Source organism: Trachemys scripta, chromosome 4 (assembly GCF_013100865.1).
Source record: "Trachemys scripta elegans isolate TJP31775 chromosome 4, CAS_Tse_1.0, whole genome shotgun sequence".
Lineage (NCBI taxonomy): Eukaryota > Metazoa > Chordata > Testudines > Emydidae > Trachemys > Trachemys scripta.
Genome location: NC_048301.1, coordinates 42,294,834 through 42,309,922, shown reverse-complemented (window position 1 = coordinate 42,309,922; position 15,089 = coordinate 42,294,834). Strand labels below are relative to the sequence as shown.

At 47.3% G+C, this 15,089-nt stretch overlaps 1 protein-coding gene across 2 annotated transcripts in view; it reads right to left on the bottom strand.

The window, feature by feature from the left end:
• NEK9 (NIMA related kinase 9) overlaps positions 1–15,089 on the bottom strand; it is a 35,750-nt gene that overhangs the window by 8,763 nt on the left and 11,898 nt on the right. For both annotated transcript variants that reach the window (XM_034768501.1, XM_034768502.1), the window contains exons 6-18: positions 13,790–13,921; positions 12,601–12,711; positions 11,858–11,922; positions 10,563–10,613; positions 8,060–8,252; positions 6,429–6,573; positions 5,882–6,082; positions 4,999–5,045; positions 3,889–4,044; positions 3,330–3,438; positions 2,448–2,609; positions 1,804–1,974; positions 1,521–1,580 (exon numbers count right to left, since the gene is read on the bottom strand). In XM_034768501.1, the coding sequence (XP_034624392.1) occupies positions 1,521–1,580; positions 1,804–1,974; positions 2,448–2,609; positions 3,330–3,438; positions 3,889–4,044; positions 4,999–5,045; positions 5,882–6,082; positions 6,429–6,573; positions 8,060–8,252; positions 10,563–10,613; positions 11,858–11,922; positions 12,601–12,711; positions 13,790–13,921 (1,603 nt within the window). The remainder of the gene's footprint in view (positions 1–1,520; positions 1,581–1,803; positions 1,975–2,447; positions 2,610–3,329; positions 3,439–3,888; positions 4,045–4,998; positions 5,046–5,881; positions 6,083–6,428; positions 6,574–8,059; positions 8,253–10,562; positions 10,614–11,857; positions 11,923–12,600; positions 12,712–13,789; positions 13,922–15,089) is intronic.

The following is a 15,089-nucleotide window of genomic DNA, read 5'->3' as shown; positions in this document are numbered from 1 at the left end:
GTCTCCTTCCAGTTATGTAATTCATAAAACACCATGCAACCCTCCCCAAAAGTGACCCTCTGCCACACAATCTTGCTTCCTGGCCTTATCTCTCCCAACCCAAAAGTCCCTGGAGTGACTCCAAGATAGGTAACCACCTCCTCATCCACCAAGCTGCCTCCTGTTACATAAAGGGACACTGATGACAAATGCCTAGACTGATCAGAAAGAAGAGTTGACTGCTTCCCCTCCTCCCCCACCCACACACACACTATCTCCTTGTCTTCATATCTGTAGATACCCATCCAGTCCCACCACCTCCACAAGCATCCAGTCCAATCCTATCAGCCTGCCCTGCCATCCTAGCCCTCGTAACACAGTCTGTTTGAAAGTTAATGAGGTCATTGCCACTTTGGTGAGAGTTATTGAACCACAGGCACCCCAAGCTAAGCTAACTAGACACAGACCCCACAATGTCCAGCTCTCCCGCCAACAAGCCTCTGACCTTGCCCTGCTTCAGTCCATCCAAAATGTTTCTGCCAAAGGTGCCCCCTCCAGTAGCTGTCATCATATCACCTCCCCACTCACCTCCCTCTATTGATTTCCTCTTGCCTTCCACATCAAGTTCAAGCGTCTCAGGTTAAAGGCACCCATACAGCTCAGCTCCTGCCTCCATCTCTTCCTACTCCTCTCCCATGCTGTTCGGATCCTTCCCCTTAGGCTTGGCCCTTCCTCATCTTGTGCACTAGTTGGCCTCCCTCTCTTTATTCAAAGCCCCTCACATTCTTCTTTGAGGCCTTTCAAAGACAGAACTGAAACCCTGTGACAGGACCAACTGCATCCACTCTCACGGTGCATTGGTGCAAGGGCCATGTCTGAAAAAATACAGAGGCCTGAGCCAGCTGGACACAGATACCATAATTCACACCTAGATACCACGGTGACTGGATAAAATAATAGAACCACCCTGCACAGACCATGAGCTTCCTTGTCTGCACTCAATCTAACTCAATCTGCAAGCCCCCTGCTGGGCAAGGACTTCAACATGGAGTATACAGATGAGGTTTACATTTCAGGTGCTTGGCTCTCACATTTGTTATCTCCAGGGCCTCCTGCAAGGACCTGAGGTCTTTGCGCCTCAGAAATTTCAGGTGTTCTAGTTTTCTCAGATCTCACACTTCTAGGGGGTTTGAGTGGACTGAAATCTGGTTTGGTTAATAAGGACTGGTTTTGCTTGCACCAAAGCAGACAACGGGTGTCACTGTGCTAATTGGAGGCAAATAACCTCCTATCATGCTCCTCACAGATACTACAATACTGGAGAGGGAGGCAGTCAGCTGGCCCCAGTAGGGAAGGAGACCAGGAAGCCCAGTGCAGGCAGGAAGCAGTGACAGTGGGATGGGTAATGACTGGCTCTGAAAGCCCTTTGAAATGACTCTGCACATGTCTGAACCTTTCCAATGTGCATCAAAGCTGCTGCTGCCCAGGAACCCCAGCTGTGGAGTGACCCGCATGGCTTTTACCCAGGGCTGATTACTCACCAGTACCGATGGACAAGCCACTACTGTTGGATCGGATGGTTTTGGAATTCAGCACCTTTTCTATGGAAAGAAAGAATATCCCTTCGGTAAAGGGGCTCTCACAAAGATGGTACAAATCAAAACAGGACAAAACCAGTGTTCCAGTACTGGGACTGATATGGACTTGCCAGTGAGTTCCCTCAGAATGATCTTGACCCTCTCTCCCAGGAAGCCCATGTTAGCGAGTACTGAGTTATCACCACAAATGTCCTTGAAACAGCCTCTTTCCCTGAATCACACTCACCAACAATGAGAATGGTGTGCCAGCCGCGGCAGGACAGATCTGGAACGTGATGCAGGGACCCAAAAATGGGCCGAGGCCATGAAGTACAAATATCAGAGCCATGAGCTCTCTCTGTCGGTGTCATTGCCAGACGTCCATTCCCACCATTGCCCCAGGCAAAGATATGGTTATCTAGGAAAAAACTGATCCATCAGCCTGAACTTAGAAACACCTCATTACCCTTCCAGGGGCCCCACCACACCTCACTTCTTTCCCATAGCTACTCCGCTTCAAGACAGACAGGGCGTCTAGTCCACCTGCTACCAACTAGCCATTGGAAGGCTACAATTGTGTGTAGTGAAGTCTAGCAGCCAGTCTCCAGCCCACCACTTGGTACCCTATGGACAGCATTAGCTAAAGCTTTGTGCTGCCCTGCCCCACTGATATGGCACCAATCTGGGAAAATTTCCCTTTTCCAGTCACAGCCTTTTAAAGCCTGACTGTGCCAGGGCTAACTGCAAAGACGGCAGCCTTTCTGTGCTGCCCTGAATGGCACAAGATACAGGAAATGCTTCCATTGCTAGATGGAAGCCAAATGTCTGAAACTATTCTGCAGACCCAGCCCACAGGAGGAGTCCACTGCAGCCCCACAAATGCCCACTCACCATCAGTAGCAGCTATGGTGAATTCATCTCCACATGAAACCCTGATCACCTGCTTACCCCCAAGGGGGCCTCCCAGCAGGTTAATTCCCAGATGCTTCTTATAGTCACCAACACCCAGCTGTCCACACTTGTTGGAGCCGAAGGTCAGCAAGCGTCCCCGCTCTGAGAGGAGGAATGAGGAGAGTCATGGTAGGTACCCAAGACAGAAAGCAGCCATGCACGCAGAGAGAATTACTAGCAATAACCCATGACCAAAAAGGAATCTGCTAGGAACTTGGTCATGCTGGAAGGGGGCTATTAGCCAGTGAGAATTGCTTCAACCCAAGAAAATCCCCCAGCCATTCAAATATCATTTGCTTCCCACCTTTGACTCTGGATCCCGTGACTCCTCACAGTCCCTTAACTGAGGTGCTCTGGCAGGGGGAACCTGATCAGGTTCTAAAGCTGAACGTCAGCCTTTCCCAAGGTATTGTCCTTTCCATGCACGAGCCTCTCCTCCCTTTAGGAGGGCTGAACCGAGCTCTGATATTGCTGCTGCTGAACAACCTGAAATTCATGCCTGCTCCAGGAACTGACAGCCAGTGGCAAAGGGAGCTGAGACCCTATCTAAAACCTTCAGTGCCCAAGGGTCAGTACTCGGCTCACAATCACTGGATGGGGCTTCATAAGCTTCTACTTTGCTCAGTGGAGCTGAAATGAAATGGAATAGAGCTGATTTAAAGGACCAGCACAAATGGTATCCTACTAACTCCGAACACAGCATACAAGCCAGTGACATGTACAGTGAAAGCCTATCCCTGGGGACTACAACTAGCTCCTCTAACTGGGAGTGGGGAAGTGGAGCCATTCCCCAACACCACTTGAACTGTGAGTAGGTCTCACCATCTATGGAAGCTGTGTGCGTCTTTCCTGGGGCAATGGTGCGGATCTTGTAGAAGGAGAGCTGCTTGGCCAGAGTAAGGGAAGTGGTGTAGGGAACTTCATAGTAGGTCTGAAGGAAGAGACCAGACATAATCATGTAAAGCCCAGAGCCAGTACCCCAGGGGCACACACATCATGCACATTCACCAGCCAAGATCTATCTATGCAAGTCTTGGGTAGAGGACAGTGCTGGGTCTGCCAGCCCTGCAAGAAGGCAGGCAATTCCTGCCAGGCTCAGATTCCACTTACGTTATATGAGTGCCCCAGATGCAGCTAACATGCTGTTTTAGCACCACAGAAGTGAACTGAACCCACTGGCAGATGTGAGGCTGGGGAATGATTTGCCTCTCATCATACTAGCAGGTGCGTTAGGATTTCCCTTCCCCCTGCAGTTCTGAGCTGGGATCCAGCGGATGGACGTATCCCATGTGATGGATTCCTTGCCATTGTTGGGGGACCTCTGCTTCCCCATCTTCTAGGAAACCCTGGGAGCAGGCACAGGAGCACCAGATGCACTCACATCATGGTTGATGATCCCAGACGTGCATTGGTTCAGGCCCAGTTTGTTGAACTCGTTGAGTCCACATGCCAGCACTTTGCCCGTCTGGGTGAGCAGGAAAGTTCCATCACAGCCACACTGGACTGAGACAATGTTCAAGGTCTTTGGAACATCCACCTAGATTGAAAACACAAATGCCAGGAATCAAGTCCTCACAGATATGGAGCAGAAGCCAGGGACCAAACCTAGAACACAGGAAATACCTGACTGGATCAAAGAAGTGGTTCATCTAATCTAGGTCCTATTCCTGACAATGTAGTGAGTGGGGGAAAAATGATCACAGTAAACATTTTAGCCATGCAAACTTGCTGATTTCATGTGAGGTTCCAGAGTGCCTCACAGTCTTCTCTACTATTGACTAACCTACATAATTTTGTGTAATCTGCAAAATTTAACCCCACTCTGTTCATCCACCTGTTCTGATCATTAATAAATACATCAAGTAACACTTGGAGCCTCCAAGTAAACTTCTTGCCATGAAGAAAATTGATAAATTATCCTATCCTTTGTTTTCCGTCTCTTAGCTGGTTTCTAACCCATGATAGAACTTTATCTCTCACTCCTTTTGGGAGGGATTTTATATGGCTTTCCAATAATCTTTGGCAAGTTATATCAACTCATTTTCCTTTTGCCATTATTTTGTGAAACACTCAAAGAATTCCAGTAGGTTAGAGAAGTGAAATTTTCCTCTGTAGATCTGGGGCATGGAATTTGGTACTGACTAATAGTTCAGGAAGCTCTTCTCCTACGGGACTTTCTTGTCAAGTTCATCACTTGCCATTGTCTCTGCAAGGAAGTCTCAGAGCAGTGAAGTTGGAAGTCACAAGGCACGGGGAGCACCCCTAGCTTGGCCATTTTGAGAGCTATATTTCCCGTCTCAGACAGACTGATAGCTGCCATTAGATCTAGTGCCAGTGATTGGTGAAGGGAATAAGTGAATATGGAATCATCAAAACTCTGCAGTGCCCTGGGAAAAACAAACTCAGGCAGCAAATTTTCGAAAACAGTGACTCATTTGGGCCCAGATTAATGCCCGAGAGGTGTTTCAGAAGGAGGCAGCTGGAGTTTTACCTTCTGAGGGGTGTAGTGATCCTCTTCCGAATCCAAACCCAGACGCCCTGTGTCAGCAGAGAGACTATGGTGAGAAACAGGCATGCACAATCTTCCCATGGCTGAGAGGCCTGTCCCTGGGACATGCCCTTGTCCTTCCCCACTCCTAGCAGAATCCCCCAAAGACAGGAACCCTGCTTCTGGGAAAACAGTGCTGCTTTCCATTCATCAGGGTAACCCCTCCAAGGACAAAGTGCACTGCTCCAGTTCACAGGGAACTCTCCGTCCCAAAGGCAGAGTACCTGGGGAAACCACCCTACCTCCTAATTTCCTAGTAAAATCCCAAAGGTTCATTCCTCATCTCTCAATCTAAGTTGGAAAGAAAACCCCATGAACGACTAGGTGATTTTTGGCCTCCAAAGGCTGGTCCACACTAACCCCCCACTTCGAACTAAGATACACAACTTCAGCTACGTGAATAACGTAGCTGAAGTCGAAGTATCTTAGTACGAACTTAACGCGGGTCCACACGCGGCAGGCAGACTCCCCCGTCAACTCTGTGTACTCCTCTCGCGGAGCAGGAGTAGTGGCGTCCACGGTGAGCACTTCCGGGATAAATCCGGGATCGATTTATCGCGTCTAGACAAGACGCGATAAATCGATCCCAGAAGATCGATTGCTTACTGCCGGACCCGGAGGTAAGTATAGACGTACCCTAAGATGCCCTAGGCAACCCTCATCCATTTTCTGCTTTATAACACTGCATCGTAGCCACCATCCTGCCAGTTGCGATAAGAGTGGATGTGTTTCCATTCCCTCTCAGGGTCATACTGTGTCTGACCTCCCTAGGCCTCCAAAGCTTGGAACAGGTCCCAGAAAGAGGACGTGGCATGACTGCACATACCATATTCCCCACAGCCCCACGAGTAGACCTCTCTGTTTCTGGTCAGAACAGCCACGTGATTATCTCCACAGGAGACCTGCTCCACAGGGTTGCTGAGGAAGAAGTCCAGCTGCAGGGGGTCCAGGACCTCAGAGCCAAATGCCTTGTCAACACCCATGCAGCCATAATAATCCGAGCCAAAGGCATACATCTGGCCTTCATCTGCATGGAAGAAGGAGCAAACTCAGTCGCACACGGAACTTGCATCAGGCTGCCTATTAGCCTCCCATGGAGTGGCCAAAAGAGCCTGATCCCTCATCCCTCATCTTTAATACAAAGGAGTGGCCCCAGGAGACTATAAAGTCTTTGCCTGAAATGTAACCTAGTTGTTCATATTAAGATGGATCATTGCATGCTGGGACCTGCAGGCCTCTTGTTTGAGACGCTCAGAGAAAGCCAAAGTGTAGCCTTTCCCCTGGTAAAGCTGCTCTGCTGATCTGGTCTTGGAGGCGGACTGGTCCACTGTGCAGCAGACCCAGGTCTCTCCTCATGCCACCCAGTCTCTCACCTGTGATGCAAACGGTAAAGTCATCCCCACAGGACACCTGGTGGATAGCCTTCCCCTGCAACTTCTCCACACGCTTTGGCTGCCGGTATGAAGCTCTGTCTCCATGCCCCAGCTGGCCATGCAGCTTTGTGCCCCCCTGCATATTCTGTAATACATAGAAGCCTGGTAAAGATGCATGTCCAGAGCTCAGGGGGATACTGTCAGTATCCTTGAAGCCTGAGACTGAGGAGGTAAGGAGAAAACAGCAAGGGAAAGCGTTTTAGCTACCCTATCCTAGGGAAGGGGCTGGTCTCTCAGTGCGGTATGATACCAAACACCACTTAAATGCCACGTTGGGCTTTCAGTTAGCTTTAATTATGCCCTTAGGAGGAGCAATCATAGGTTTCAAGCCACCAGCTGATGGCCAGAGGAGTTAGGAAGGAATGCCTCTCCTTTCCCATGCCTACCCAAATGGACAGATGCATTATATGGCTAAGGCCCTGTGTAATCTGTGATGCTGCAGAACTGTGTGCAAGGATCTTAGCTTTCATTATTAGATACACTGCTAATGCTTATAGGTGCAAAGAAATCCTTAAGCGTGTGAAACAAGTGTCACAGATGCAGCAATGTCTGCCTGAGTCTGCAGACAGACTGAAACAATAGCTCTGAGAATTTTGAACTTCTCCTTTCATCTTGATGGATTGTTGATGCTGAAACCTAAATATGACAATTAGTGTCAACAATGTTAATGATCTCACTGATGGTTTTAGTAGTGAATGTGTTTGTCCCACAATCACCAACTGCCTCCCTCCCCAAGAGACCTATCCCCTACTCAATGATCAACATTTCCTGCTCCTCCTCTTCCCCTCTGAACAGGTTCTATGCTGCAGTTGTGTGTGGTCAATACACAAATCTGCAGAACGCTGAAAATGTAGGTGTAGGATACATTTGTTTAGTTTAATACCAAAGCAACAGAGGAAACAAAAGTGAATTATTTTAAAATTCACTACAAAACTCAATTTTTCCATTCACCTTAAGCTGCTGCAGTCTCCAGCTTGGTCACTGAAAGAAGGGGCCCTTGCTGCAGAATTTGGAAACAGCCTGCTGCAGAGTACTCAGAGTCCTACCTATATCCAGCCAGGCCATAGTTCCTGCACTCAGCACATGACTCCTGCATTCTCATTCCATGTGGTCTCTGTAAACCTTTCTCTAAAAATAGATACAGGCCAATGGAATAGTACAAGACTGACACTGCACTTCCAGATAGGGGAGGGAAAGAAAGGGTACTTGACTCAGGGCATCATGCCACAGTCCCTAACTTACCACCCTTTGGTGTGCTGCAATTCTGGGTAACATCAGCAGCACTTCAACACCTGACTCCACAACAGATCACTTCCCCCACCCCCTCCCCATCATAAAAAAATATTATACTTGAGAGGTTTAGGTTAGCACCCAAAGGGGCTGCCTCCAACCATTTCCGCTACTTCAACCAATCCCCAAACTTGCCTACATTTCATCTCTCTCTTTCCTGAGCTCCATTCTCCTGTTTCTAACAGACTGATAAACTGACCTATGGCTGGATACTCTAACTTTTACATCTTCTATCCCTGGCCTCCTTGCCTTCCCAAGTTCTTTCTGCTTGGCTCACTTACCACCCAGGTGTAGAGTTCCTTCTCCACTGTCACCACAGCAAAGTGAGTGTTTCCGGCACACACCTGGCGCGCACTGCAGCCACTTTTGATGACATCCAGCTTCTGGGGGGTGGACTTCCCACCCCCCCAAACATACACTTCACTAGTGCGCGAAGTCACCACTGCAATTGGTGTCTCACTGACAGTGCTCGACCTGTATAAGACCCCCCAGAACACAAATGCTCTTAGTATGAAGCTATGAGCACTGTCAACACTGTTCAACCCAAATCCTTTCTTCTGGTCCCCACACAGGAGAAGCTAAAAGAGAATTGGACTGCTTGCGTCTGAGCTGCAGCTCTTCACGAACATTAATGGATTTTTCTTTACAAAAATTCTTCTCTCTTCAGAGACTGTGATGTCTGGAGTGTTCTAAATATGCTCAGAAGCACAGCTGGGTGAGCACTACAGAAAAAGGAGCCTCCAACAATCATTCAAATAAAAACCAGAATCCAATCGGATGACATTTAGAATACTGACATGACAGTTGGTATTTGTCAAATGTGAAGGTCTCATGAGTACTCATGAAAAAATGCTCAAAAAGTGAAAGATTCACAAATAATCACGCAAACATACACAAAGGAACACGTGGCCATCTCAATCTCCAGTTTCCCTTCAACAGAATTTCAGACATCCAATCAGGGAACAAAAACATGCTACATAACTTAGGTGACCAGTCACTCCACAAACAACACAACACAAACGGAAGCCGCAGTCAAAGCAAGTAGTTTGTGAACAGCACGTGGACTGAAACAGGATCAAACACAGAGCTGAGCCAATGCTTTCAAATAATCAATTTGTGAAAATCAAACTGTTTGATAATTCGCCAGCAGAAAAACAGCTACATTTATTGCAGAAACTATTTGCTACAAATTAGCTCATTAGCTGCGATTAAAGGAGAATTTATACACATACTGTTTTATGAAAAACAGTCACAAAATTCAAATGAATAGCCCAATTCCTCACTGGCAGCCTGGTGCCTGTGGGCAGTAAATATGATGTCGTGGCGTGCCCAAGGACTGTTATGAATACCACCACACCTCACCTCTTTTTTTTAAAAAAATAAATAAATAAATAAAAATATCTAGTCCTCCTCATTTTCAAAAGCCTCAAAGTGGAAACTAGTCTCTAGGAATGTGAGTCTGTCATGGGATTTAACTTAAAAACTATGGGTTATTTGTTGTAATTTTCACTGTTCCATCACTCCTCAATTAATTGTGCTCATCTCCGCATCTCAACCATAGCTAACTTGAGTTACCGCTCCAGTACTGTTTTTGAGTTATCTGAGCATAAGACACTCTCCTTCACCCAAACTTCACACACACAAAGAATTCTGCAACAAAAACTTCATTAGGGCTGAGTTAGGGTTCAGAATTTATCACCCTCAAAAGGCTGCTAACAGAACTTTTATAGAAAATTGCACACTTCAAAGATCAGAAAATACCAACGTTAGCTTTGCCCCCTTATCAACACTCACTCTATTCCATCTACATTTCTAAAATGGGCCACAGACCCACTATCTCCCTTACACCACGAACTGATGAATCACAACCCACCCACCACATATGGGCCAGTGACCTGACCATTCTGCAGTTCACCCAACACCCAGAGTGCCACAGAGTTCAACATCTCACATCTGACCCTCAACACAGTGCAGACCCAGCATCTCCCCCATTTCACTATGGCCTGAAGAGCCCAAGCTATACTGACTACCCTCCCTATTTGGCCTAGAAACCCACTGTAACTACCTCATTTGCCCTCCCAATACCAGTCAGAGATCACACCCTCCAGATATAGACCAGAGCCAACTCTCACACTGTCCATGGACCCCACAAACAGCCAAGCATGTGGGGACATCACCACACCCTCTCTCCATGGAGAAGGATGGGTAGCTGACAGATATAGGCTGTGCTTGGCAGCCTCCTCAGAGTCCAAGCAGTGCTTCCCCCACACCCCATCCCTTTCCCCTAGGCCACTCACCAAGCCAAGTGACATAACAATGTACACTGAGGGAACTGAGATGCAAACAGGACACCTCCTGCTCTTCTGAACTGGGTCTCTCATGCTGCTTCAGTGTCAGTTAGCTGCATGTATCAGGGGGTAGCCGTGTTAGTCTGTATCTTGTTGTTTTAGTTAGCTGCATGTTATCTGCCAATAATTATGGGGCCCCTTCAAGCAAATGACTTATCTCAGAGACAGAATGATCCACCTAACACTCTCCCCACATGTAGTAAAAACTCCCACCTTTGCACTTGAGACGAGCCTGAAAAGAAGAGGTCAGATTATAGCCTCATACACTGATAAGCATACAATTGCCCCCTCCCTGAGTTTCTAGCATTTAAAGTTTTTCTAACTATAACACTCGATTAAGGATGTCACAGCCTCATCTCTAACATTCTCAGCAAAATTTCTAGGTAGGGAGCTATTCTCTACAAATTTCTCTTTAAATACATGCTCAAATCATTACCTTGGTCGTTTGGTTGGCCCATTAAGCAGAGTGACTTTCTCCTCCATCTCCCTGCCACAGGGGGGAAAAAGGGAAAAAGAAAAAAAAGGAACACATTATAGAAAATAGTAACTACATATTACTATAGCCCAAACACCTTACAGACTTGACAAACTGACAAGCCATACACAGGGATTACTTTCCCTTCAAATGAAATGCTGCTCCTTCTGGGGTGGACCACGGCAGCTATTTACACATCCTACAGCAATACATATGATTAGTGCAGAAGTAACGCACCACAGAGCTAACAAACTCTCGTGGGAATTAAGGGACGCAAAAAGAATATACCAGAGCCAGAATTTGGCGATGATGATGAAGCTTACACCCCAACTTTTGTGAAAAGTACCACTGGATCTTTAATGACCACAAGTGAACAGGATCTGGATTTTAAATCTCATCCTAAGATGGAATGTTCAGCAAGACAACAGCCAGGAGCATCATTCTGGGGGTTGCATACCAACGAAAAGCACCTTTAAGCAAGGAAATAAATCTACCACCAGGGTGGCCAAAGGGTAACTCAAACAGTCTAACAGCATGGCCCACAGCCACCCTCATCTTACATGAAGGAGTAGGTAGGTTACGTCTCTGCCAGGCCACTTAGAACACCATGAAGCAGCACATCTTGGGACTTGACTTGCAGTCTCTGTGGGCTGCCCCGCTGCACTGAAGATGAGGGTGGGCAAATAGTCAAGCACAGTCCTCAGGCTCCTGGTAAGTTGCCAACATGGTCTTTAGTGCAGCTAAGTGTGGGCACCCACTGAAATAGGGCATTTTCATCACAACTCTGCAGGGAAGGCTAAGGGGAAAAGTGCTGGACTGGGCTTATTACATGAGATACAGGAAATAAAAGGGCTTTTATAATGATCTTACAAGTGCCTGAGTGCTGCTATGTGTTCCCAAAGGTCTAACTTGAATGTCAGTAGCTAGGATCCCTCTAAGGAGTCTCAGAGAAACGCACAAGAGTTCTCAGCATATCAGCTGTTAGGCCAAAGAGGCAGATGGGCACTCCCCAGCCCCCATGCTCCCACCGGTACGCAGGTTAATTAAAAGGCACCAGCAAGGCTCTCTCTTGCCTGAATAGCAGCAATCCACTCCCCTCTCTTGAAAAAGGTAGAGTCTATTTCAAGGTGTGCCTCCTAGCAGCCAGAAATCAATCTAAGGGCTGAATTCGGGAAGCATCAGAATTATTAGTTTGCTCTAAGGTCCCTCCTGACCCCTACAGCCCATCTATGTCCAAGGTGAGAACATTTGGCTACCTCCTGCGTTTGCTGAGAAGAACATGTTCAAGCAGCTCATCGGCAGTTGGCCTCTTCTCAGGATCCTGAAAGAGGTGAGCAAGAGGTCACTCCTAAGGAAAGTCTACAGTGAAATCTTGGGATAGAATAGCTCATTCCAGCCCCCACTGGTCTCCTTCTCTCATGCCCTGCTTGCCTTCAGAAAGGCAAGCGGTCAAACAGAAATGAACCAAAGGGCCATCATGTCTCTGGACAGCACAGGGTTAAATGCCCGATATTCAAACTGGGGGCTCCCACACTCCAAAGATGTGTGCAATTTAACTGCCTCCAAGAAGCACGTGCTCTGAGGGCAACAAGAACATTAAGCCAAAAGGCACAGCCCAGAGAGCTGGAGCCAGAGGTGGAGCCAGGACAGATCATGCTGGGAAGATGCTTCCATATCTATCATGCTGATAGGCCTGCTGATAAATGTGAAAACCTCAGCCTCTAACCATCCCCCAACATACAGCATCAGAAAAAATCCAGCAGCCCCCCAAATCCCATGGAGCTGGAAAGGCATCCAGACAGGAAGTTTTCAGAGAACAAGAGGAAGCAGATGTCACTCTCACTGACACACCAGGCTGCACAGGTAGCTGCATGTGGGAATCTGTCTGCACCTACATACCCCACTCTGAAATACACATCTCAGCAATCACCCACTGCTCTGGAGCTGCAGGACTTAGGCAATGGGCAGAAGATCTGAAGAGAAAATTAATCTTCCCAACCTGATCGAGGCAGGAGTGCACCATCTGGATCAGCTCCAGGGAATAGACACTGGAATCAACCTCCATAGCCCGATTTCCCTGTACAATCTTCACACACAGGTTTAGGGGATTCTAGGGAGAAAACAATGACCAGTTGTAAAGGAGCTGAGCTGAATTGGACTGTGGGCCCAATGGGGAGGCATGCTGCAGGCCTCTGATGTTTATCATCTCTTTCTCTGACTGGGTACTCAACATGTCCCCACTCCTCTCAGCTGCTACTAGGTGCTGCAGCAACCTAGTCACCTCCCCTGCAGAATGCTACCTCTTCCAAACAGCCTTTCCAAGCTAGGGTTTGGTGGCAACACCAAGCTTCTCTCCAAATGAGGCAATGAGGGAGAGGATGGGCTCCTCCCTGTATGTCAGGCTCCATCAGTGTACAGAAGCTCCCCAGCTCTGAAGATACCACGCAGGCACTCAAGTACTGGATTCTAGGCACCACTGACAATGAAAAGTCAGAAAAGGACAGTGATTTGACATGGCCCCATAGCTGGTACAGAACATATCACAGCCATACCATGCCAGTTGGCTGTCTGGCTGCATTCCCCACATGGCCACACTACACTAGCTGGGAGCTTTATTCACCCACCCACAAGTGCCAGCCAGCCAGCCATGCTCCCCACATAGCTGAGTGGTAACTCCCAGCTGTGCCAGTCAGCCACAATCCTCACATAATTAAGCCGTGGAACAAGACAACATAATTAAATCCTAGGAGGTTCAGAGATTACAAACTCTCACAAGAGGATGCTGTATTGTGAAACTCCCAACTACCAGCATAAGATTTATGAAAGTGGGGGGAGAGAAGAGAGATGGGACTTGGTTGCACAGCCAATTAATGAAGTCCTGCTTTGGTCAAAAGGGAATGTTTCCCTTCAAACATTGCTACATATCAGGACCGTCTGCATTCCCTGTGTGTGCGAGGTCTCAGGTTGCGGGGAGGATCAAAGAGTATCAGCAAAGCTGGGCAGGAAAAGTTTGCCCATATTACTTCCAGCTCTCGGTTGTGCTCTCAGACCCTCATGTTCATAAATACTCAAATTATTAGCCGCCATGAAGGAATAAAAATAAAAGTTAGAAAAGCTACAGGACAAGCAGAGACACTGTGACAATAACAGACAGCATATTCAATTTATCTCACAGTCTATGGACTTACTGTAGCATCAAAGGTTCTCTTCAGGGTGAGAAGCTCAAAGACAACACAGCCCACAGCCCAGATATCAGATTTGAAGTTGTATTTCACCCCCTGGCAGAGCTCTGGGGACATGTAGTATGGAGTTCCCACCAGCTGAACAACAAAAGCAGAAAATCTTCACACACATTCCACCCAGACCCACCATAATTACTACGGGCCCATCAGTGTTTCCATTGCAAACCCTAATTTTCTAATGTTTACAGAAAACCCAAGGTACCCAAGCTGCTCAGACTCTGATGTAGCACATAGTGGAAGTTAGGACTTCAGGAGAGGGACCTATAGCCCCACCTCACCATTCACCACCTTGCAGATGAGAGCAAACAGGACTACAAAGCAGGTGATGACAACATATCAGGCCCAGCCATCCATTTCTCCTCACCCTCCAAGTAGTCTTGGGAAGGTGAGGGGCAAGGAATCTGACAAAGCATGTGAAAGCAGCTGCCAGCTCACAGCTGGTGAGCAGTTCTGTCTGACTGTGGGATGTTAGCAGACAAAAGCTGCTCTGTTTCAGAACGAAGAATAAAGTTTTCAGGATGAGGAAGCCAAAAAGCCGGCCTGAGTCCCATCTGGAAGACTTCCGCTGCAGGACTGGACTTTCCTCAACAATGGAACCTATATTTTGGTTAAGTGCAGAAGCCATCATGAACACCACATGAAAGATGAACAGCTCAAAATCACAATGAGAAACTGAGAACGAACATGACAAGTGGTGTAAGTGGAAGAAGCCTCAAGCTGAATAGGCTCTTCCCTTTAGCAATGAGTCAGACTAACCACTGTGGAATGAAATTGAAAGAAATGAGAATAGATCATGTCTTTAGGAAGAGGGGGATATTTATAATCCTCTTTATGCAAACTGTCTCAGCAACAGACCCTGGGACTGGTAGGCTAGGCTGGGAGAATGGGCAGTTATGTCACAAATGAGGTAGGCTTTCATTAGTCTTTGCTAGAATCTTACCAGAGGCCTGTGAGAACATTCACAGGGCTATTTCAATCCCTTCTTACTCTATCATCCACTATCCATTTTCCCTTAAGCTGGGTGGTAGTTATACAACTCCACCAACTCTAGTCACACAGTCAAATACCAACTTCAGCACGGTCAGCATGTATTTATTGTCACCCTCAGAGACCTCAAAAGTGTCAGAATGAATTTTGCTCAAACTATCCACCAGCCAAAAAGGAGGGGGCAAGAAAAAGAGACACACACTCCTTTGAACAAAAAAATCAAGCATGGAAATTCTCAGTACAAAAGATGAATTTCTAA